Raw genomic sequence first — 25,789 nt, forward strand, 5'->3', positions numbered from 1 at the left:
TTTGAAATGCAAAGTTCGCCCTGCAGACGCGATCCCTGAAATCCTTGAATGTTATAGTTTGGAGCGCGAAGGTGCATTTTAACAAAACAATCTGAGGAGAGCTTGTGCTGCTTATGCCCATGTTTCTGTGTGTGAAGGAAGCTTGCATAGCTCTTTGTGCCTTACCTCTACTGCTGGTGTGAGCGAAGCCGGTAATGCTGCTGGCTAAGGTATATCTCTTCAATGTGTGGTAACATTTTGTCTTCTATCCGTATTCTAACTGTTTCTGTGTACATGAAGCCTGGATGCTGCTATCTGTTTGGTGTCTGTTCTGCATATAATATGAGTTAAGTTTAAAATACTTCTGCCTGTGCATGGAAGTCAGTGAGGGCCCCCCCCCCTGTCTGCATGGTTTTATGGGTCTGGAGAGGCCGATATTTGAGGCGAGGGGTTGCCCGCGCAAACACTACAAGATCTGGAAGCGTTGGGCTGACTACCGTGGCCTGTCCTTGGACCCCCCGGCGGAGCAGAAAGAGGACATTTGAGCACAGTGACAATTTTGGCCTGAAACGGCAAAGCCCTGGTGGCATTACACCTGCTTATTCCTTTTACATTTCCTTTTCTGTTGCTTTCTATACACGTGTGGTAGGGGGGGTTGGGGGGGGGTGTTTGGAGCGGGGGGGGGCGGAGTTGTGGGTTAGGGCAGGTTGCTGGGGAGTTTTTATACTGAGCTTCTTTCGAGTCTACTCCATCCTTTACTGCCTATGTAATTGCTACATTGATATTGTTGTGGTGATCTTGGTGTGTGGAGATACCACATTCTTGATGCTCATTTGCTCAATAAAATTGGTTGTGAAAAAAAAAAATACTTCTGCCTGTGCCACCCTGCACCCTATGAGAGCAACTTTATTTGTTGCAGCCTTTGCATCCCGTTGCATACATTTATGTGAACTTTATGACCATCCCTTCCCCTCGATTTTGAGCTATGCACTCAATCGCAGCATCATAAATAATCGGGTTGAGAACATGTCTTTGCTGAAGGGCTTCAGGGAAATGGACTCCAGAGTTGAGGCAGAAGGACAAACCGAGTGATGTTTAAGAAGTGGGAGGACAACATGCAATGGAGGGAATGAATGCAAGGGGGAGAGGAAAAGAAAAGAAAGGAAAATGAAGACGCAAACCCTTTATAGAATACTAGCAGCCTGCCCCAGCGTTGCCCGGGGGCAATGAGGCTTCAGGGCCAACCGCCCGCGCCCCAGTTCTCTCTTTATAATAGTACTATAGATTATGATAGTATTGAATGCCAGCCCAGGTTTAGTAATCTACCGCTCGGCTCACTTCGCTTCCAAAGTATCAAAACACATTCGAGTGAGGGTGGGAGGGGGTGGTCTTTGTGCGTGGGTGGTAGGTATTACTCTTTAAACACTTGCGAAAAGTGCAAAAAATTACTGCACGTCGTTTATAGAAGAGACACCAGAAAGAGGATTATGTAAATAATTCCTGGCAGGCAACAATTAAAAGGCAGGCATGCATTTGAGCAGAAATCGTGTGTGGTTCCCAAATGGTTTTTCGCTCCGGTGTGGGCCCTCGTCCCTCTTTGGCATGGATGGACCGGGCCGTCCACGCACATCAGCGCCGGGTCAGTGGTGAATATATTGCCTTCAGTAGTTTTGGTTAGAAAGAGAGCGTTCGTTCCTCTCTAAACAAACATCTCTGCTCCAAATATAAGCACAGAGGAGCAGCTGCAAGACAACATTTTCACTTTGCCAAACGGAGAAAAGCAGCCCCAAAGCACGTGCTGGCTATGCCAGTGTGTATTTGTTTAATGGCAGCACAATGCTCTTATGTGATAACGCTTGTCCTTGCATCTTAGAATGCGCTACGCGCTGTTTAACGGACAGCCAGCGGTTTGGCAGCATCTCACGGGGCTTTTGTAAGTGTGTGTTTATTTATACTCCTGCTATCATAGGGCAGCAGCGTATTTAAGTAACCAGACCTGAGGGACTGGGCTCTCTGTCTATTTATTCAAAAAGTCTCGGGCCCGCCACCTGACGTGCACCGGAGCCAGAGCCGCGCTCTAACCACATAATGGAGCAAGTGTACGGCACAAACAAACACAAGTATGTGTGCCTCAGGGGCAGGCATATTTTGCTGGAGGCTGAGGTGGGAGGTGTACGGGTACACAGTAAGCCGCAAATTACCGAGGACAGAGACGTTTACTGAGCAAAGTAGACAACGCTCCGCCAGCATGTAACACCACACCGACCAAGAAGTTTCTAGCACCTTCGTAAGAGTACCTACTGCAGGGTAATGCACCAATGACATGCAGGATTGTACAGAAGAATGGATGACGTTGTTGCCTTTTCCTGCCGTGCCTCAGACTCTCCTATTGTATGTTATTTCCACGCCAACCTGCCCCGAGAGTTAAAATAGCCCTCAGCCGGTCAGCTCTGCTCCGCTCCGCTCCTCTACGCTAGAAGTGCTGCAGCTGACGGGACTCCTCCTTCTCTGGAAATGCCGGTCAGAACACGGACACGTTCACTGACATGGACCACCTCCCGCCCCGACATTTTCCGTGTTTGTAAATGCCTTACTGATCGGCTGCTCCTCCCAGCGCTCCTCACATCACCGCCGCTCCATGTCCCGTCATCACGCACGTCTCGGCCGGCGCTTCTTTCAGGGGACTACTTTGTTTTTAAAGTTAATTTTTTTAATTTACGTTTTTATTTTATTTTATGTGGCCTATGTCCATCTACACACCTTGACCTTTTCAAGGATGTATCGGCTGTGTAGATTGGCGCTGTGGTTCCCGAGATTACCTGGCTCAAAGGTGAGAGTTCTCTCTTTATAATAGTAGTATAGATACCTTTTCACTACCACCCTATTTTTCTCCCTCTGTTTTTAGCATGAGCTTTAAATTTGGCATATTTTTCTCAAATTAATATTGTGGCGCATAGCCTGGCATGCTTCTTCATGTGCAACCAGACTTCCTTCCACCCCATAACTTATGACTTAGTGCTGTCGATCCTTGGTGACCTGAGAGGAGAGGTTTATTCTGGCCTTATCAGTGTCCAAAGTCTTGCAGTTCTGTTGGCATTATTGACAGTTGTTGTCTTTGACAAACATTTTTACAGAGGAGGCATCCATTGCACTGTCTTCACCTACATTGCCAAGACAGTGACTTGAATATGCATCTATAATTTAATTTTGCAAAATCCCTTCAGCTGTGGTTTGTCAGCTTTACTACCTGTAAGACATTGAAGAATTACTTGAGGAAGTGAGAACCACCTCAAATAATAATCACAATCCTTGTCAGGGTGAACCACTAGAGTCACACATTTAAAACATAGAGTACATTTAAATAAATAAAATTATACCAAACACCAAAAAACAGCAAGTAGAGCCGGGGATATGATTATTTGCATTTTTAATATAAAATAGCACCAAAAAGCTCAAAACGCCAATTTCAGTTACCTTGTCATTCTCGTCAAAGTCAAAAGTTAGGGCCAACCACGAAGGACTGCAGATTGGAGAGATATTGTTATAAATAAGTGCCTTGGAGCACGCCCATTGTTTACCATTTGTGGGCTTCATTGACACCCTCATATGCTGCCTTCTAATTGGGAGCGCAAGCTGTTTTCAGTTCCTCTTCTTTTAGCCGGAGCAGTGACCAAGTACTGACACCTTCATATTGATTAAGGTCCTTCCGCTGCTGGCTCTGTGATTGAGGAACGTTATTTAAATGTATTTTCTTGCTTCTTTTCTCTGAACCACTCTGTGTTGCATCATGCCCTCCCACCCCATAAGTGTTGGTTCTTCCTTTACCACACCCCGTCAGAGTTACTTCTTCCTAAAAAGCTGCCGCTTCATAGTGCTTTTTTACTGCCCCATTGTCCACCCCCACACACTCTTCTGGTATCCGTAGAGCACTTGATAGTCTGCCAAGATGTTTACACCCCACAGGACCACTTTTCTTACCTCATCAATCATGAATCACTACTCTTATTTGTCAATGTTCACTGATTTAAGAACCTCACTTACCTATTGACCTGCAGTGCCAGAGAAGCACCTAACCTTTGGGCTTGAAATAAAGGCCCAACAATTTGGGAAATGATGTGGCTCACTAATCTGTTGATGTGAATTTGGGGACATATTCAACACAATAATGTTTTTACTCACAAATGTGATGCATTTGAGTGCTCGACCTGTCAGTGAGGATCAGTCTTATTTTTAAATGTGCAGTGAGAGGGCACTTTGATGGCGGTGCACCGGTGAGTATACTCACAAACATCTTGCCTGCCTGTCAGCCACGGAGGGTGTTGCAAATGGGAAAGGAGTTTCTTTCACCTCTAATTAGTGGGCAAATGAGTGACAGATGGTCTCTGTATCTCAAATATCTGCCTTCCGCCTTGGGCGGGCATCATCTGACGTTTCAAAGCTCAGGCCTGAAGCCTGGCTGTGGCTCAGCTCGAGGTCCTGTGACTTTCTGCCTGCCACCTTCCCTCTACCCAGGATGTGGTGTTATGGGGAGAGCTGCAGACTCTGAAGCTGGGGAGCTATGTTCAAATTTCAGGGAGACCAGGAAGATGATGTACCAGCAAAAGTTCATGGTGTCCAGGTGTCACGGTTCCACATCACCCACGATAGCCACGGGCTTCAGCGTAGCCTCAGAAAATTCTGGAAATTTACCTCTGGTGATGCAAAGACTTCGGCGTCCAGCTGGAGCTTTAGTGATGCAGACCGGACAGTTGCTTCTTTGGTGCCTGCCAAGCATGGGAGTCACTCCTTGACCCCAAGGGAGATTTCTTCAGTCTTCTAGACGAAATAGAATGTTGAAGGTCCAGGATATGGGTTGCAGAGTTTCGTCCAGGGTAATCTAAAGTCCTAAGGACAGGGTCCCTATACATATACTAAGATAGCGGGTTGGACATATTCTGGGGACCCGCCGATGGGAGGGTTTGGAAAGAGGGGTGGCTACACTCATTCCCTTTGTTCAGTTTCGCGCCAGAGCAGGGGCTGGTAGCCCCTGCAACCGGTTTGAACTGGACAAGAAAATAGGTAACAGTGTAACAAGAGTGCACAGCAAATATAGGTGAGTAGTAATGTCCAAAGTCTGAGAATAGTGCTCCAGGAAGATGAGATTGATTACCACAACCCAATATCCAACCACCCTCCGGTGATCTTAAATTGCAACAATGATTCCTCCGAGCACGTGCAGTAAACATAACAGTCCTCCACTTGTATTTCCAGTTGTCTGTTTCCAATTTTTTATTTTATCCAACAGATTCAAAGCCCATACCCTAAGGGCAGCGCAGCCAACACGTGTTTCATCTAGTCAGTTATTGACTTTTAGACTTCTTCAGGGCTGCAACCCAAACAACAACATATAAGACAAATAGTACACTTCATAGGAATACTACATCGTAATGTAGACTTATATCTCAATTCCATAAACACCCTCGAGTCACCAAGTGTTGTAATGGCGTGAAAAGTAGAAGAAAGAAAAAGAAAACCAAAAGGCCAAGTCCAAACCAGAGCCACCATTGTGTAATAGCTTATTCACTAACAAAATAGTCTGCCATATTTCCAGTTTAAGCATATAGCAGGTGCATATAATTCAGTCCTTCCTCCATTAAAGGAGGATTAATCTTAACCAAAAATCAATTCAAGGGTGCAGAGTCAAATTCTCCGTACTCGAAGTAACTAGGAGATCTTCCCAAGTCAGCTCACCAATCTCGTGAGCGTGCAGTCATACCATGACGTTTAATTCTGGTCATTAAAGCGCAGTAGTTTTATTCTAAAAGAAAAGTAAGACTTCTATAGTTATTATCCCCCACACCATCTGTACCAGTCTACAATGTACTCTCTTATAGCTCACCTCATTGGACATGTATGCCAATCATCGTAACTCCTTCAGAACTTTCTAAACAATGTATCCGTATCCTAAGGAATATAAAATCGCATGTAAGCGATAAACTCTATAATGACATATCCTCATATCAAGCTAACTGGTAGCAATGCTCACCTCTATTACATAGTCCCACTTCGTCCATCACCACCCCCTTTTGTACCGTTTTTGGCTGCCATAAGTGTGGCAGGGTATGCTCAGACGTGAGTCCCTTGCTCACTTTGCCACTGGATTCAAGCAAGCCGGGCTGAAGACGGCTGGAATGCCAGAAACCGGTCCTCGGAAGCTTGTTTCCGGTCCAGGGAAGACATGGCTTGGCAGTTGGGGCTGGAATGTTCCCATGAGGCACAGGGTCAGACTGATTTGCATATAGCCATGTCTGAACTGGGGTGGCAGAGTGGGCTAAAGTACTGGTGATGGATTAAACCCAGATCTTTTGACTGGGTGTGAGTGTTTGATTGATTCAGATGCTCCGTCCATCACCACCCCCTTTTGTACCATTTTTGGCTGCCATAAGTGTGGCAGGGTATGCTCAGACGTGAGTCCCTTGCTTACTTTGCCACTGGATTCAAGCAAGCCGGGCTGAAGACAGCTGGAATGCCAGAAACCGGTCCTCGGAAGCTTGTTTCCAGTCCAGGGAAGACATGGCTTGGCAGTTGGGGCTGGAATGTTCCCATGAGGCACAGGGTCAGACTGATTTGCATATAGCCATGTCTGAACTGGGGTGGCAGAGTGGGCTAAAGAATGGTGATGGATTAAACCCAGATCTTTTGACTGGGTGTGAGTGTTTGATTTATTCAGATGCTCCGTCCATCACCACCCCCTTTTGTACCACCTCTATTAAATAGTCCCACTTCGTAGTATATCGATAGTAATTCCCAAGGCACGTGTCCGTGTCCTAGAGACAAATAGAGTTGTATATAGTCAGCAATTCGATCATAGTAGGTCCCCCCGTGTTTTACCCTTATAGCCCATCTCTTACCTCAGTATACTGCTCCCTATCCGTAAATAATCCCGGCGTGCAGCATCGCCGCCACATTAGAGTGTCTATTTATATGAAAATAGAGCGGGCGCCATCTTATAATGTTCAAAACTTATCAAAGAGTAATAAATTAGTCAGAGTTAATACAGTCTACCTGCTATAGTCATCATTATTCTTATAATCTTGCAGAGTTGCCATGGTCTCCCATCACTTACTCCTGTAAAAGAGTCTCTATTCGTGAAAAGTCACAGTGTACCGTATCGCCGCCATGTTAGAGTGTCTATTCATATAGCGAAAGAGCCCGTGCCATCTTGAAATGGTCAAATCCTATCAAAGAGTAAATCTATCAAATATTATACAGTCTACTAGCTGTAGTTTAATTAAGTGAATACCATAATCGTTCGTCCTAATACTAACCTATTAATCTCTGTACGTTTAGCATCCTCGAATTAGGGTATTACATTATAGAGTCGGAAAGTCAGCACCGATGATACTATTATAACGTGATAAGGATCGTTCTGTTCTATATAATTCAGTACCAGGATCATAAGGGTAATCATCCGCGGGACCGTAATATCTTATAACAAAAGTCAATATATAGGTATATGGAGGTGTTAATAATTTATATAAATGACAAGTCCAATATCTCTAATTATAAGAGTGGGGGTTAATTATGATGAAAAAATAGTGTTAAAAATAGTTGAAGGTCAGAAAAGGGGTAGAGAGGTTCCGGAGAGAGGATAGATACATAAATATATCAACATTGCAGTGTAACAGTTTATAAAAGAGGAAATATGACACGTATCCATCATCAAGCAAAAACATATCTTACAGGTCAACATTTATCCACATATGCTTAGTGGCTGTTATTTTTAGTCTTGGCCAAGGTAATATTCCACTTCATTATCGACATTCAGCCCCCGCTCAACCGCCTTCAATTTCATTAACCACAACACCTCTCTTATTCGCCATTGCAGTTGCCTGTTGCCCCCTCTTGGGTCTTGTTTTATGTGATCAATGCCATGAAAGCTAAATCGATGTTGGTCTCTATTCTCATTATTTTGAACCATATGTGAGGCAATCGGGTAGCGGGTATCACCATTTCTAAGAGGTCTGAAGTGCTCCATCATTCTGTCCTTTAGTCTTCTAATAGTGCTACCTACGTAGATTTTACCGCAACTACACATTATAACATAAACCACATAGGTTGTATCACAGTTCAAAAACATATCTATAGTATAGTTCCCTGAGTCATTATAGTTAAAAGTTGTTATCTTACTTATAGCCCATCTAAAAGAGCTACACTTACCACATTTGTGAAAGCCTTTAAGTTTAATTCTTAACCAAATTGTACTCTCTGGTTTCCTCGGGTAGCTGGGGCTAATCAAATTGGCCAGTGTAGTGCCTTTTTTAAATGTCAAACTCGGTTTTTCATTAAGAAAATGCGACAAATCATTATCTAGTTTAAGTAAATACCAGTGTCTTCTAAGAATAGAGTATAGCTTAGCACTATCTGCATTATACTTAGTAATTATTTGTGCTTTCTCAGTCCCCTGTATAGTGCTCTGCTGTTTTCTCTGTAAAGTTTTGTCACACTTCAGTTTCCTGGCTCTTGCCTCAGCCTTCACAATTGTCTGTTTGTCATAGCCTCGATTGATGAATCTGCGTTACATATCCTTTAAATTGTAATCCAAAGTCCTTCTCATTAGTACAATTTCGTCTGGCTCTAGTCATTTCCCCATAGGGTATTGCAGTAATTTGACTACTTGGATGACAACTTCCTGCAGCAGGATAGCATTACAGCTAGTGGGTTTCCTGTACATCCTACTGCCTAATCTGTCTCCATCTACAAATAGTTCAATGTCCCAAAAAATTATATGGTCTTTATCATAATGTGTCGTAAATTTCAGATTGAAAGTGTTGTCATTAAGGTAGTCAAAAAGGTACACAGTCAAAATATCGAGTAGGAAATATCGACCTACCATAATATCGAGTCTGAAATATCGAAGGTGCATAATATCGAAGGCAAGAATATCGTAGGTCAGAATATCGACCCAAGGTAAGTAATATCGAAATACTTAATATCGATGTAAGTAATATCGAAGTTAGTAATATCGATAGCATATATATCGATGTTACTAATTTCGATGACACTAATATCGATATTTGTATTATTGTATAGTTTTTATTATGTATGTGTCATATGTTTAATTTAAGTATTTAAAATAATTACTATTATATGTGTATAAATGTTATATAATATTAAATACATTTATAAGTAAATTTTATGTTTTTGTACCGGAGCGGGTTGTGGGTTTATAGGGGAATAGGGTGGGAAGTAATTTAATTATGGTAAATTGATTAGTAATTAGTAGGATTTATTAATAAATTATAATTAATTGGTAATTATGTGAAAATAATAGCAAAATAATTTTAATTAATTTATTAATTGATATATATGTTCTGTAGCGGGTTGTGGGTTTATAGGGGAATAGGGTGGGAAGTAATTTAATTAGTTGATTAATAATTAGTAGGATTAATTTATTAATTATAATTAATTGCTAATTAATATTGATTAATTGGTAAATTGATTAGTAATTAGTAGGATGTATTAATAAATTATAATTAATTGGTAATTATGTGAAAATAATAGCAAAATAATTTTAATTAATTTATTAATTGATATATATGTTCTGTAGCGGGATCTGGGTTTATAGGGGAATGGGGTGGGGAGTAATTTAATAATAATTAATTAATTAATATATGTTTTTAAAAATGTATATTTAATTTATTGGGAAATAATATTAATTAGTTAATTAATTATTATAATTTTGTACATATTTAAAATTATTATTTAATTGGTAATTAAATAATATTAATTAGTTACATTAATTAGAGTAATTTATTTATATATAATTTTTAGTTACTGTTAATTAATTAATTGGGGAAAAATAATATTAATTATTAAATTATATTAATTACAGCTAATGTGCTAATATATTTACTGTATTTGTTATTGTTCATTAATAATTAATTGCTAATTAAATAATATTAATTAAGTTTGGGTAAAGGAGTATTTTTAGTGTTCAGGGTCAGTTTTGCGTTTTTGGGTAAAGGGGTATTTTTAGTGTTCAGGGTCAGTTTTCAGTTTTTGGGTAAAGGTTTTTTTTTTAGTGTTCAGGGTCAGTTTTCAGTTCTTGGGTAAAGGGGTATTTTTAGGGTTCAGGGTCAGTTTTCAGTTCTTGGGTAAAGGGGTATTTTTAGGGTTCAGGGTCAGTTTTCAGTTCTTGGGTAAAGGGGTATTTTTAGGGTTCAGGGTCAGTTTTCAGTTTTTGGGTAAAGGGGTATTTTGAGGGTTTAGGGTCAGTTTTCAGTTTTTGGGTAAAGGGTTATTTTTAGGGTTCAGGGTCAGTTTTCAGTTTTTGGGTAAAGGGGTATTTTTAGGGTTCAGGGTCTGTTTTCAGTTCTTGGGTAAAGGGGTATTTTTTGGGTTCAGGGTCAGTTTTCAGTTTTTGGGTAAAGGGGTATTTTTTGGGTTCAGGGTCAGTTTTCAGTTTTTGGGTAAAGGGGTATTTTTAGGGTTCAGGGTCAGTTTTCAGTTCTTGGGTAAAGGGGTATTTTTAGGGTTCAGGGTCAGTTTTCAGTTTTTGGGTAAAGGGGTATTTTTAGCGTTCAGGGTCAGTTTTCAGTTCTTGGGTAAAGGGGTATTTTTTGGGTTCAGGGTCAGTTTTCAGTTTTTGGGTAAAGGGGTATTTTTAGGGTTCAGGGTCAGTTTCAGTTCTTGGGTAAAGGGGTGTTTTTTGAGTTCAGGGTCAGTTTTCCCTACTGTTGCACTCTCTGGAGTAGGAATAGAAATTTTTACCCTTACGCTATCCAACGTTTTATTTAATTAATTGTTAAAATATCAAATGTTTATTTTATTTTTTATATTACTTACATTTTATTTCTGTTACTCTTTTATGTTTGTAAATGTGTTAGTAAATTAGAATATATTTCATTAATTTATAAATTCGTAAAATAATTATTAATACTTATTGTTCAGTGCATATATATTACATATTTACTGTATATATTTAATTAATGTATTCTTAATATATATGTATTATTTATTACTTTGAAACATTATTAGATACTTTTAAATATGTTTATTTTATTTATTAGTCTTATAGACTTAATTTTACATTTATATATATTAAAAAAAAACGATATTTTTAACATCGATATTTTTGACATCGATATTTTTTTTTCGATATTTTTGTACTTACCATGTTGTAGATAGGATGTCGATATTTTTGCCCTCGATATTGTTGACTCGATATTCTTGTAGGTCGATATTTCTGTAGTCGAAATTCTGTCAGTGATTCAGTCAAAAAAGCCTTTCAGTTCATCCACCGAACCCGTCCATATTCATAGGCAATCGTCGATGAAACAACCCCAATAGTATGTATACTGTATCCATCTTTGCCCACCATGGCCCCAGATCCGCTCCGCCTCAAACCAGCCCATGAATAGGTTGGCAAAAGACGGAGGGAACCTGGAACCCATAGTAGTCCCAAAGCGTTGTCTGAACCAGTGCCCATCGAATAAGAATGCGTTATTTTTCAGAACGATTTCTGTCATTTTCAGAATCTTCTGAGTATGTTCATAAAACTCAGCCAACCTACGGCTCAAAAAGTAATCCAATGCTTGTATTCCTAGTTCATGGTCAATATTAGTGTATAGCGACACTACGTCTAGTGTAGCCAGAATCATTCCATCCTCCCAGAGCAGGTCATTAATTATGTTGAGTACATGTTTGGTATCTTCAATAAAAGAAGGTAGGTTCTGTACATAAAATCTGAGAACATTATCCACATATTGTGACAATCGCTCAGTTGGCCCTCCGATACCTGAGACTATAGGCCTCCCAGGAGGGGAGGGGAGGGCAGAAGCAACATGGTGGGTGAGGTACAGAAGCAACATGGAGGTGAGGGCAGAAGCAACATGGTGGGTGAGGTACAGAAGCAACATGGAGGGTGAGGTACAGAAGCAACATGGTGGGTGAGGTACAGAAGCAACATGGAGGGGAGGGCAGAAGCAACATGGAGGGTGAGGTACAGAAGCAACATGGTGGGTGAGGTACAGAAGCAACATGGAGGGGAGGGCAGAAGCAACATGGTGGGTGAGGTACAGAAGCAACATGGAGGGTGAGGTACAGAAGGAACATGGAGGGTGAGGTACAGAAGCAACATGGTGGGTGAGGTACAGAAGCAACATGGAGGGGAGGGCAGAAGCAACATGGAGGGTGAGGTACAGAAGCAACATGGTGGGTGAGGTACAGAAGCAACATGGAGGGGAGGGCAGGAGCAACATGAAGGGTGAGGTACAGAAACAACATGGAGGGTGAGGTACAGAAACAACATGGAGTGGAGGGCAGAAGCAATGTGGAGGGTGAGATACAGAAGCAACATGGAGGGTGAGGTACAGAAGCAACATGGAGGGGAGGGCAGAAGCAACATGGAGGGTGAGGTGCAGAAGCAACATGGAGGGTGAGGTACAGAAGCAACATGGAGGGTGAGGTACAGAAGCAACATGGAGGGTGAGGTACAGAAGCAACATGGAGGGGAGGGCAGAAGCAACATGGAGGGAAGGGCAGAAGCAACATGGAGGGTGAGGTACAGAAGCAACATGGAGGGTGAGGTACAGAAACAACATGGAGGGTGAGGTACAGAAGCAACATGGAGGGTGAGGTACAGACACAACATGGAGGGTGAGGTACAGAAACAACATGGAGGGGAGGGCAGTAGCAACATGGAGGGGAGGGTAGAAGGAACATGGAGGGTGAGATACTGAAACAACTTTGAGGGTGAGGTACAGAAGCAACATGGAGGGGAGGGCAGAAGCAACATGGAGGGGAGGGCAGAAGGAACATGGAGGGTGAGGTACAGAAACAACTTTGAGGGTGAGGTACAGAAGCAACATGGAGGGTGAGGTACAGAAACAACATGGAGGGTGAGGTACAGAAACAACATGGAGGGTGAGGTACAGAAAAGACATGGAGAGGAGGGCAGAAGCAACATGGAGGGGAGGGCAGAAGGAACATGGAGGGTGAGGTACAGAAACAACTTTGAGGGTGAGGTACAGAAGCAACATGGAGGGGAGGGCAGAAGCAACATGTAGGGTGAGGTATAGAAGCAACATGGAGGGGAGGGCAGAAGCAACATGGAGGGAAGGGCAGAAGCAACATGGAGGGTAGGGCAACCTGGAGGAAGTAGCTAGGGTAAAGAAAAAGAGACAGCAGGGGACAGCAAGGGGGCACATGGGTGAGAGAAAGCACTGTGGATCTGGGGGAGAGAAGCACATGGACAAGAAAGCAACACATGGGACAGAAGCATATGATGGTGAGCCCGGCATGGAGAGCTTGGCGCAGAAGCGCATGCGCAAAAGAGAGCAACATGGACTGTGGAGAGACGAAGTACAGAAGGGAGAACACTGGGAAACATATGCACTACTACTGAATGCTTAACAAAAAAGAAACAAGCAGGGTCTGAAAATGAAGCATTAGAAGAATAGAAGTAATGAGGTCATGACCCACAGGGGGGAACGAACATAAGAAGATGAAAGAAAGACCACACACGCAAACGAACTAAAAGCAAGGAAATAAGATTGACAAATAAACCCAACCAATGGTAAGCAATGTCTGGGCTTTATGCCCATTGCACAGTTATAATGGGTCTTTGCACAAACAGACAGCTTCTGCTGTATGTTAGGCGAGTCCTAAAACCAGAAACAACTGTGTACTTAAGAGTGGGTCACAAAGTGACGCGATGAAGATAAACAACTATAGGTAGACATAGAAAAGCCTCAGGGCTGTTCAACGGTTTCTACTGATTATATACACTGAGCCATGTCAAATATCTCCTTGAGAATGAAATAAAATAGTCCAGTTTTATGCAACATGAACATGATACATTTTGAGATGACAGAGTTTGGAAACTCTAGACACAAGCTGTTCGTTTCCTGGTTACCATAGCAATCGCTCCGGATGCTTTGCATTCTCAATTTACGGCAGTGAGGGTCATTTCATGTTGTGTCTGGTATGTCACTGTACCTGAACACTAGGCTAAACCCCCAAACGAGATACAAAAGATATCACATTTGCTTTTTGCCCTTGTGGACTGTTAGGATAGTACCATCTGCTATAAAAAAAATACTTCCACGAGATAGGCACTTCCGGCCATTACTGTTGGCAGTATCGGCAAAGGTGTCAAAGAGTGAATGGTCATGGCGTCTGAACTAGCCCCAGTCGCACTGGAAGTGCTCTCTGGCAGAGTAGCAGTGAGAAGAGGCAGCGTGTCAAGCAATCCTATGCATCTGTGTGTGATCGGTGTACACCTTATGCTCGAGGCCACAGGAATTATGGAGAAATTGAGAAATAGCGGAGCCTCTAGGGTAGAAAAAGTATGTGGCATATTATGCGGTTAAACGCTAATGATGGGTTCCATTCTGCGCCGTGTTGCATCTCTACTTTAACATTTTAACGTACAGGCGTGAAATGCAAAGCCGCACAGGTTAGCATCAAGTCTCTGCCTGTTTCCTTGAGGCTGGAAGAGGAAACAAGGGAACCCTGCTCACTGCGAGCCTGGGTAACAGTTTAGCAAGAAACAATGGCTCCTGTGGGCAAATACGAACAGATTCTGGTAAAGACAAACGCACAATGGCACTGAGGGTGATTCAAATTAGAAGCCAAGACAGGAAGCTGTGTATACACAATATGAATATATTTGCAATCAAAAGCAAAATAGAAATCAACAATTCATTTCAGTAGCATTATCCACACATATGTAATCAAAAAGGTGATGGCGTGTCTCTAGTGAATTTTTACAAAAAAAGAAAAACCTAAACTACTAAAGTGGAACATAATAATATTTAGATTACATAAGGTTTCTAATGTACGCTTGGGCTAGACGTGAGATGGAGGCTGCAGAGAACCACGCCTCTGCGTAGTCTCCCGTGACCCGAAGGCTGGACTCCACCCCTCAATGGTGATAGTGAGACGAGACGCTAGCTGAGCTCCCCTGCTCGAAAAAATCCGCTCCCAATTCAGGCAGTGGCAGAGGGATTTTGCCACATAAGATAGCGGACATGGGTGAAAAGATGAACGCAACGCTGCTATGTTAAGAGAAAACACCGTGTTAAAGCGCCAATCCAGCCCCCAGCCATCTGCCATCTGTCATCACGCGTTCTCAACCGGAGCTCCCAGGTTAAGGTCAGACAGAGTGACAGAGTGATTGATCTGCAAAACGCTTTGGGGGCTTGGAGGAGGACTTGGAGGAGGTTAAAAAAAAAAAATAAAGTTGCTGCTGCAGCTTTTTCTTTTCCGGACTGTGGTCTATGGAGCTTAAACTCGAGTACATCTTTCTGTCTTCTGTCTCTGAAAATGAGTAGCTGTCTGTTTTTTTTTTTTTTTTTTTCAACCAGAAACAGAAATAACCTTGCAATCCTGCAGTGAAGGCAAAAAAAAAGGGTGTAAGGAAGGTGTAAAGGAGAGACAATGGGCAAACCCATGAAAGAGGGAGAGGGAGAGGAGGTGGTTAAACTAAGCAAAGTCGAAATGGCCGCCCGCTCAAAGGCAAGGACACGACTAGCTAAAGCCAAAAAAGCCGCACGTAAGGCAGCTAAAGCTGAAGAAGAGAAAGGGAGAGATAAGATTAGAGAGGGTAACCCTGCTGAAGATACTACGCCGGAGTCCTCGGAGGACGAACATACTCTCTCCTCCCCCTCCCTCCCTCCCTCCCACCCTCTCCCCCTCTCTCCCTCCCTCCATGATGAAGATCACTTGAGAGTAACCGTAGAGGAGCGTAAAAGTCTGGGCTCTCTGGTGCAACCTCAGGCAGGGGCTCAAGAACAGAACCCCACTCCTACCCCTACTCAGGTCTTAGTCTCAATCTCAACACCATCGCAGCTAACGGAGGAAATAAGGAATGGTGATAATGGTGCAAATGGAGCTAATGGAGCAAAGGAACTGAGACACTTCCCTCTTTTTGCCAAGAAAGTGTCCTCAAAATCTCTAGTGCCACCACCTCCTCCACAATCTTCTATTGTTTCTATTGAGATTGCTGATCCTAGAGACTCTGCTCTAATGGAGGGGGGGGGAGCCAAAGCTCTGAGGCTCTTTTGATATCTGGACCCCAAACCCCCCAAACCCACCACTTGGCAAGGGAGGAGTCAGCCATGGAAGGGGAGACCCCACAAAATGAAACATCAGGAGCAGAAGCGGCAGAAATTGCTAGTATACCCACGGAAGTAAGATATCAGCTAGATATCCGCGAAATGTTAAATCTGATCCTAGATGAAATTCGGGAAATAAAGAACAATCAGCAAACTGAGATAGCCGCTCTCCATGCTAGGATGGATAAATTTGAAGAGCTATACATGGTGCTCCCGAGCAGGATTCAAGAGGCAGAGGGGAGGATTTCTGTCCTCGAGGATCGTATAAATCTAGCCTCGGAGGGTGCCACGGAAGCAGTAAAGAAGAGGATCATCATGGAGAACAAGCTCGAGGAGCTTGAAAATCACTCTCGAAGATCAAATCTGGGAATTGTGGGAGTTCCGGAAGGAACAGAAGGCTCTGATACTGTCCAGTGGGTCAACTCATTCATCCAGAAGTCAGTTCTACCCGATTTTGAAGGAGACCTGACCATAACTAGGGCCCATCGAGTTCCAGCTCAGAGGTTTGCAAACTCACCATTCCCAAGAACTATTCTACTGAACTTTGCAGACTACAGGATCAAGGAAAGGATTCTTTCGAAGGCCTATCAGCAACGCCAATTTGCAGTGACTGAGACTACAAAATGCAGGATCTTTTCCGATATGACAGCGGCAGCTGCAAAAAGAAGGAAAGAATTTGTAAAACTTCTACAGCTATTCAAAGCAAATGGTGCACAAGCCTCGATTGCTCAGCAATCAAAGCTGAAAGTTTTGGTCAGGGGGAAATTTTTCTTATTTTCAGATTTAGATGAGGCACAGTCTCTCTTGAAAGAGATATCAGGGGGTAGGGAGTGAAATGGATCGAGAAGAATCTTCTTTCTTTCTTCTTTCTTTGGCGTTCTTTTTTCTCTTTTCCCCTTCCCCTCCTACCTCAATGGTTTTTCTCTCTCTTCGTCCTCTCTTGGAATCCTGTGGGCTCCTTGTAGGGAAGGAGGAGGTAAAAGGGTGAGCTAGCGTTTTATAAAAGGGGAAAACACATTTCTTGGGTAAAAAAAACAGGGTGGGTCCAGTCAGTCGGGTCACCCAGGGTGTAGGAAGAAGACACCCAGTTGAAAAGGAAGGGAGGGAGGAATGTGGTCAGCGTGGAAGTGCTGAGTGTTGCCACATTCCTGGGGTGGGGGGGAGCAGGGGGTGAGAAACGCAGTAAAAAGATACATAAGCAATGGATGTAATAGTTATTTTCTCAGTATTTGGTACTTGACAAGGATAAGACATTTCAGTTTAAATGAATCATGATTTATGTAAGACACTGTCAATCAATGCTAATGGTATGTTGAACAAACAAAAGTATGGGGCTCTCTTAAAGTGGGTAATCTCACTAAATCCTCAAGTAGTATACTTTCAAGAGACACATCTGAAAACGAACGACCCTAACTTATTTATTCCGAGATACTTTAGTCAAGCTGTTTTTTCATCTGCGGGAGTTGCCCAGAGAGGGGTAGCAATTTATTTCTCTAGGAATCTACCCTGGGAGTTTATTCAGACCAGAAGGGACTCCAAAGGAAGGTGGCTTTGGGTTACAGTTAAACTTCACGGGAAGCCCTTAAACTTCGTGAATTACTACGGCCCAATTCTTGACGATGTTTCTTCTTTGAAAGAAATTCATGCGGTGTTAAGAGGTGTCCCAGGACAAATTATTTGTGGAGGGGATTTTAACTTTATTCAAGATCTGAAAAGGGATACTTCAAATAAAAATAAAAAACAGTTGAAGCCCAGAACTAAAGGCTTTCTCGAAACTTTTGTAGATGAATACCAACTTCGGGATCCCTGGCGCTCCAAGAATGTAGAGAGGGAGCTGTTCACATGCTATTCTCATCGTTTCCGGACTGCATCCAGAATAGATTTTTTCTTGATATCAAGATCTTTGCAGATCTCAAATAATCTAATTGGATGCAATCCTTTCTCCGACCATGGCAGAATTGAACTGGATCTTGTTTTGGGAGGGACCGATAGGGTGCGCCCAAGATGGCAGTTAGATCGCACTTTGCTTCAGGACCAAACCTGGGTGTCTGGATTTAGATCATGGATTGTGGAATATTTCGAAATAAATCAAGACTCAGCTGAACCCTTCTCAGTTTGGGGTGGGTTTAAAGCAGCAGCACGGGGTAAGATAATCGCGTTCACAAGCGCTCAGGCGAAGGAAAGGAAACTAAAAATAGCTAAATTACAATCTACTGTCGAGGAGCAGTATTTATTACAGCTCCAGTCTCAACCAAACCACTTGGAGCAAGCTAAATCATGTTTAAGGGATTTTTTTACTCTCGAAGAAATAAATAACTCAAAAACTTTCCAGCAAAGAATCTATGAAGATAGTCAGATGGTTGGGAAATTACTAGCCAACTCTGCAAAAAAAAAAACAGGAATCTTCCCATATAGTTAAAATCCAGGATCCTCTGAGTGGGATCGAAGTGTTGGAAAATGAGAAGATCTCTGGGATTTTCCTAGATCACTTTGAGAGAATCTATTCCACAAACTACCAGGTAGAGGAAGAAAAGATTCACGAATATTTTGCGAATTTAGAGATTCCTAAAATCTCGGAATCCCGGAAGATACAAATAGATAGGGAATTAACTGTTTTAGAAATTCGTACAAGTATCAAGGCGACCTCTGGGGGAAAGGCTTGTGGTCAGGATGGGTACCCTATAGAGTTCTACAAAGTATTTCTTGCTGAATTAGAACAACCTCTATTAAAATTATTTAATCATATAAAATTAGGAGGTTCGGTTCCTGGGGCTTTCAAAGAATCGACAATTATATGCTTTTAAAAAAAAGATCAAAAAAAGGAGGATGTAAATTCATACAGGCCAATTAGCCTTTTGAACTCCGATTACAAAATACTTATGAAAATATGGGCAGAAAGATTTGTCCTGGCAGCTCAGGAAGTAATCCATCATGACCAGACCGGGTTTATTGCAGGACGTTATATGGCCACAAATACGGAATACCTAATCCAGGCCTTGGACTATCTGAACACCAATTCGCTGCCAGCTTGTATTTTAATGGTTGATGCCGAAAAGGTATTCGACTTGGTAAATTGGGACGCCCTATTTTATTCCCTTGGACAATTTGGATTCCCGGTTCAGATAATTAAGATGATACATAATATATATTCTGGAGCCTCTGCTCAGGTAATAATTAATGCACAACAGGCCGGCAGGATCAATGTAACCAGGGGCACTAGGCAAGGCTGCCCTTTATCTCCCCTGCTTTTTACTTTTTTCATTGAGCCCTTGGTGGCAAGGATTAGGGATAATGCAGCTATCACGCCCCCCATCCTCGGCATGTCTAAACTAAAACTTTTTGCTGACGACATTATTCTTTATCTTGCTCCTGAAAAGGGGGTGGTTGAGAACTTATTGAAAGAGTTTAAAGCTTATGAAAAGATTGGGGGATATAAGATAAATGCTAAAAAGAATGAAGTTCTTGCTTTAAATACAGATACAGGATTTCTCCCTAATTTCTTACAAGCTCAAGCTGCAAAAAGAGACCCAATAAGATATCTGGGTATTTTTGTAACTGCAGAGTATGATATGCTTTTAGAACTAAATTACACGAGAATGAAAAATAAAATCAAGCATATGTTAGATAAATGGCTCTTGTTACCCCTGACAGTGATTGGTAGGGTGTCAATCGTTAAAATGTCAGTTCTGCCTCTACTTATATTTTTGTTTACTAATGTACCGTTAAAAATTAATTTGTCTTTCTTTAAAGAATTAGAAACAATGTTAAGAGGATTTATTTGGGGTAATAAAACTCCTAGAGTTCAACTCCCGGTGGTGCAACTCACAATAGATCAAGGAGGGTTAGCGCTACCCCACTTAAAAACATACTACGAAGCTGCATTCTTTGATATAGTGGCAGGTCTTTTAAGGGTGTATCAGACAAGAGACAATTTCTTTTTGGAGAAGATGGTCCAAGAAGCAGGGTCTCAAATCCCTATTTTTTTAAAGACCGCAAAACTCCCCAAAAAAATCGAGGTATAAGACGCTGAAAGAATATACTACGCGCTTATTGCTGCTTTTTAAAAAACATGGTTCTGATGGTTCCCAATATCTAAGCTTGTTTGAATGTAGTAAAATAGGACTTCCGTTAAGTTTCTCGAAGATTAAAAAATGGGAATTGTGTGGGTTTCGGGAATTGAGAGACTTGCTAGTCCAAAATAGGGTTATTAGTTGGCAAGAGGTGATAATTAGATCCAACATTTTAAGGCGTCTGTCCTTTTTTGAATATCTTCAGATCACTCATTTTATTAAAAAGGAAGGAAGTGGCTTGTTGAATACCCCCAATAATTTACTAAATAACCTTTATGGTAGGAAGAGCAGCGGGATAGGGCAGTGGTATAAATTGCTCCATGGCTCTGGCCAATCCCCACTCATTGTTAAACATCTGAATAAAGTAAGTCTCTCGACCCAGTGCTTTTTTTCCTTCAAAGATTGGGAGGCTCTCTGTTTACTGGGAAACACATCCTTGCGTGCTGCCAACTATAAGAGGATGGCCTTTCTGTCTCGTTGGCTAGCCTATTATACGCCAGAGGCTTTGGAAAAAATGTTTCCTGGAACAGAAAATAAGTGTTTTAGATGTTTAGCACATGGCCAGGGGGGATGGTATCATATTTTTTTCGCCTGCCCGATGTTGGAGTCATTCTGGAAAGAGATATTCGCGCAAATTGAATTGGCCATTGGAAAACCATTTCCGCCAACGGTAGAAGTAGCCTTGTTTGGAATAAGCAAGGATAGAAGCAATATCAACAAATCGGAGGAGGTATTTATATTTATATCATGCGCGATTGCCCGCTCTTTAATACTACAAAACTGGAAATTCCATCACTTATAAAATGGTTCAATAAGATGAGGAGAACCTGTTTTTTTGAAAAAGCATATGCGGGCAGAGTAGGTTCTATTAAGAGATTTGAAAGGAATTGGAAACATTTTGGGGATTTGGATCAACTGAAGGAGGGATGAGCAGCAAAAGAAGAATAAAGATAAAGAAAGGGTTAGTACAATTAAAAGCACTAGCACTTCTTTTGGTTATCGCTGTATCATAGTTCTTTGCACATGCAGTAGCACTTTATTGTAGGCTTTTGCACTTATTTACAACGACACTTTATAAATTGCGGATTTTGCACAGTCCCTTCTAGATTAAATCATTGTCTGTATTCCCTTTTTGCTGTGCTCGATGAATCTCTTCCCCTTTTCCTAATTCTCATGTCTGATATATATTTGTATATAGATGTCTTTCTTCTTTATTTATTTATTTAAAACTGTAAAGATGCATTGTACCACTGATTAACCATTGCTATGTTCAATAAAAAATTTATAAAAAAACAAAAAAAAAACAAAGGTTTCTAATGTACATATACGTTGAAAAGAGGCTGTTCCAGCCCCCGGATCACTACAGGCCTAACTAGGCCCCGGTGCGTTTCCCCTTAGGATGAGTGAAGCAGCTCTGACATTCCTCGTGTGGTGTGCCCCAATATCCTCCTGCAGTTCAAGCTCGATGTTCTGGGTGCTGGATCACCATCCTCCCCTTCTAGCGCTCTGCTTTAGAGAACCCGGGGCAGCGCGACGTGGGCTGTGTAAACTCCAGTGGGGAGGGCCCAATATACATTCCGTCCCTATGCCTTGGCCCAGCACCTCCTTCGATGCACTTTCTCTGTTCTTGCACTGCCCCCAACTGCTGACGGATCAAGGCCCCAGACCTGCTGATCGAGAGCTTCGATCGCTGCTCCCCGCCGGCCATCCGGTCAGCGCTCGAGTCAGTGATGGCGTGTGACTGCTTTGGTCTTTTACCTGCTCCGCGTCCTTTGGGTTCCTGACTGGCACTCCTACTCAGCGATGTCCTGTGTGGGGGTTCCACAATGCCAATGCCTGGGGTCATGTCCTGCAGAGCCGGCGCACCTGCGAGATCCCGGGTGGTGCAGGGGCAGCGTCTACTTGCCACCTCTCAGCCGACGACCCTCGATCCCCCCCGGCACTGCTCTCGAAGTCCGTTGCCTGCGTTTGGGTCTTTCCCTCTTCGTCCACGCTCAATGCCTCTGTCGTCAGTCCATTTCTGCAGTGATGGGTGAGTTTCTCGATGGCAAGGCCCTACGTACTTCCTCACCGCCATCCTTCGCCATACAACCATACTGTTCACCAGTCCATATCACCTCGCACTCCGTAGCCTATCGTGACTTGTTTTGTAGTCCGCTGGAGTAGAATTCAATCGTTTTTCAGTATAATAGAGGGTTTGTGTGCAGAGCGTTAGGAACTCGCGTCCGCCATGTTGCCTGGCTAGCCACTCCCCCCATTGGAGTGGCTTTGTTACTCTGTAACATCTAATGCAGAGTACTGACTAGTAAAGTATACTTTCGAGTAGCTCTGTCACTCTGTACCTTCTAATGCAGTGTACTGACTATTACAGTACACCTCTAGTAGCTCTATCAAGCTGAGTCATCCACGGCATTGAACTGATTAGTACAGTATAACTGCTGGTAGCTCTGTCCCTCTGTCGCATCTAATAGAGTGCACTAATTAGTACTGTATACCTTGGAGTAGCTCAGTCACTCTGTGTCATCTAATACAGTGTACTGACCAGTACCATATACCTTCTAGGACCTCTCTTACTGTTCAAAATCTAATATAGAGTACAGAAGCAGAAACAACATGGAGCCATATATTGCAGTGTACTGACTAGAGAGAGATGCCTTTTGAGTAGCTCTGTCACTCAGTACCATCTAATGGAGTGTACTGAGTCGTGCAGCATTTTTTGGAGTTGCTAGTACAGTGTCCTGCCTGCTGCAGTGTTCAGTTTAATGTGGTGTTATGTAGTATGCTGTATGGTGCAGTAGTGAGTAGTGCAGTGAGCACTGTGTGTGTGTGTAATATGCTGTGTGATGAAGCGTGGTGTTTAGTAGAATTTCCTGTCTATTTGGTGCTGTTTGGTGTAGCGTGTGCTGTAAATGAACGCACGCTGCAGTGTAGTGACTGCGAGCAGTGTGTGTAGTATGGTCCGGTGTAGTGTGCAGTAGAATGTCCTCTCTATGTAGTGCTGTTTGGTGTAGTGTGTGCTCTGGATGAATGCAATCTTTAGTGTAGTGAGCGCTCTAGTGCTGCGCGCTTTAGTGTAGTGAGCAGTCTAGTGCTGCTCGCTTTGGTGTAGTGAGCAGTCTAGTGCTGCACGCTTTAGTGTAGTGAGCGCTCTAGTGCCGCGCTCTCTAGCGCCGCGTGCTCCTTCCAGATGTGTTGTAAATGAATCATATGTAAAACAGGAGCAGTAATTCCAGCCTTTCTTTGTGTCATTAAATCTCTAATTGTGAATCTCTTCTCTGCAGTGATGGTGACTCTGGATCCTGACACGGCTCATCGTGAGCTCCTCCTGTCTGAGGGGGGGAGACGTGTGAGACGGACGGACACAGCACAGCCCCTGCCGGACACCCCCAAGAGATTCACCTTCCTCTACCCCTGTGTGCTGGGGAGCGAGGGGTTCACCTCCGGCAGACATTACTGGGAGGTGCAGCTGCTGCAGGAGGGGAGGTGGGAGGTGGGGGTCGCAGCGGAGTCTGTGAACAGGAAGGGCTTCTTCCCATGGTCACCTAAGGGGGGAGTCTGGGCTGTGCAGGGGTCGGGGGGTCCGTACACGGCTCTCACCCACCCTCGGACCCCTCTGTCCCCTCGTGAGAAGCCCCTGAAGCTGGGGGTGTATCTGGACTACGAGGGGGGGCGGCTGTCCCTGTACAATGCTGACTCCATGGAGCTTCTCTTCTCCTTCCCGCCGGCCCCCTTCACGCAGAGGCTCTTCCCGCTCTTTAATCTCTGGGGAGAAGCGGAGCTGAGGCTGGTGTGAGCCCCCCTATCCCCCCCCCTCAACTGTCACCCACGGTTTAAACACCAACATTCCAAGCACCTTCTTTACAATGACCCTTTCACCTGTTTCCACGACAACCAGAAGCCTCAGTGAAACTATGTATCTCTTTTCCTTGAACATTTTTAAAACAAGGGCAGAGAATGTTTGCCGTGAATCATGCACCAAACAACATGTAACATATAAACAAGCATTGGCATAGCCAATAGGTCTCGCATTTCAGACCTTATTAGTCTTTAGCCAGACTATTGGCTTTGGCAATGTTTCTAAGGTTTGTTGTCGAGCAGTGTGGCTGCTGTGCTCCGTACTACAAACTTGTTGTCTAGTGCAGTGACGTGGGGCAGTGGCATGGTGTGGTGTGTTGTTATAAAGTGTGTGTTGGTGGGATGCATGGGGGTACTGTGCTGGGGTGCATGCGGGTGGCATATGCATCTATACAACAAAAATCACCAATTATAATTTGATTAATAATGCTTGTCTGCAAACTATTGAAAGGGCAACAAGGGTAAATGTAATATGCACGGCCCCATGGACAATCAAACAAGTTTATAATAGTAAAATATCGATTAAAAACAACGAAATTACCGGCCTCTCTGTAACTCTTACGTTTAATGTTTGTGTTTCCAAATTGTTCAATCCCTAACCACATCGGTTGGCGGCCATTTCCCAGAACCCACAGTCACTCATTGCAATGATCTAGCAACTTTTTTTGTAAATCTCTGAAGTGTACTGTTCCCTATAAATACAATAAAAAAACAAATTCTACCCCAAAGAGAAAGACTCTGGACTCACCCACAGTTTGCCTCACAAACTCCCCCTCCCCATTACCAAATAGACTCTTCCAACACTTTTTAGTAAAGTGAAATCTAATTCCGCTGTAGACCCCGCACCTCCCCACATACTCCCTCAAGGATGCAGCCACTAGATACAACTTCCTTCTCTCTCACGCAGGAACCTTAATCGCCAAAGTTACATTTACATTTTTATTGTCGCCTGAAACCTCTGAACACACAAGTAAATGCTCTTTGCAGCAGGCATCTTAATCCTCTGCGAAACCTTAGCATGAGTGGAAACAGCCACTAGATAAAACTTTCGATCTTTCTCCCGCAGAAATATTATTTGCTGAGGCTACCTTTACATTTTTATTGTTGCCTGAAAACCTATCGATTCACAAGGACATGTTCTTTGCAGTTGGCATCTGAATCCTCTATGATCCTTTAGCATGAGTGGAAACAGCCAGTAGATAAAACTTCCATCTCTTTACTGCAGGAACTTTAATCGCCAAAGTTACCTTTACATTTTTATTGTTGCCTGAAATCCTCTGAACACACAAGGATATGTTCTTTGCAGCAGGTATCTTAATCCTCTGAGCTACTTTTCCATGACTGGAAACAGCCACTAGATAAAACTCAGATCTTTCTTCAGCAGGAATATTATCACCAAAGTTACCTTTACATTTTTATTATTGCATGAAAACCTACAAACACACAAGGACATGTTCTTTGCAGCAGGCATCTTAATCCTCGGTGCTTCTTTAGCATCACTGGAAACAGCCACTGAATTAAAATCCCATCTCTCTCCCACAGAAACATTAATTGCAGAGGTTACCTTTAAATTGTTATTGTCGCCTGAAAACCTCTCGATACACAAGGACATGTTCTTTGCAGTAGGATCTGAATCCTCTGTGATCCTTTAGCATCAGTGGAAACAGCCACTAGATAAAACTTCCATTTCCGTCCCGCAGGAACCTTAATCGCCAAAGTTACCTTTACATTTTTATTGTTGCCTTAAAATTTCAGGACACACAAAAACATGTTCTTTGCAGCATG

General features: G+C 42.9%; 1 protein-coding gene across 12 annotated transcripts in view; it reads left to right on the forward strand.

Annotated features, from left to right (window-relative positions):
- LOC147665765 (butyrophilin subfamily 1 member A1-like) overlaps positions 1–24,145 on the forward strand; it is a 523,821-nt gene extending 499,676 nt beyond the window's left edge. For all 12 annotated transcript variants that reach the window (XM_086949524.1, XM_086949523.1, XM_086949526.1 and 9 more), the window contains one exon: positions 23,431–24,145. In XM_086949524.1, coding sequence (XP_086805650.1) covers positions 23,431–23,942 — 512 coding nt within the window. In that variant the 3' untranslated portion in view covers positions 23,943–24,145. The remainder of the gene's footprint in view (positions 1–23,430) is intronic.
- Positions 24,146–25,789: the final 1,644 nt, after the last annotated feature.

Source organism: Lissotriton vulgaris, unplaced genomic scaffold (genome assembly GCF_964263255.1).
Source record: "Lissotriton vulgaris unplaced genomic scaffold, aLisVul1.2 SCAFFOLD_219, whole genome shotgun sequence".
In the NCBI taxonomy this organism is placed as follows: Eukaryota; Metazoa; Chordata; class Amphibia; order Caudata; family Salamandridae; genus Lissotriton; species Lissotriton vulgaris.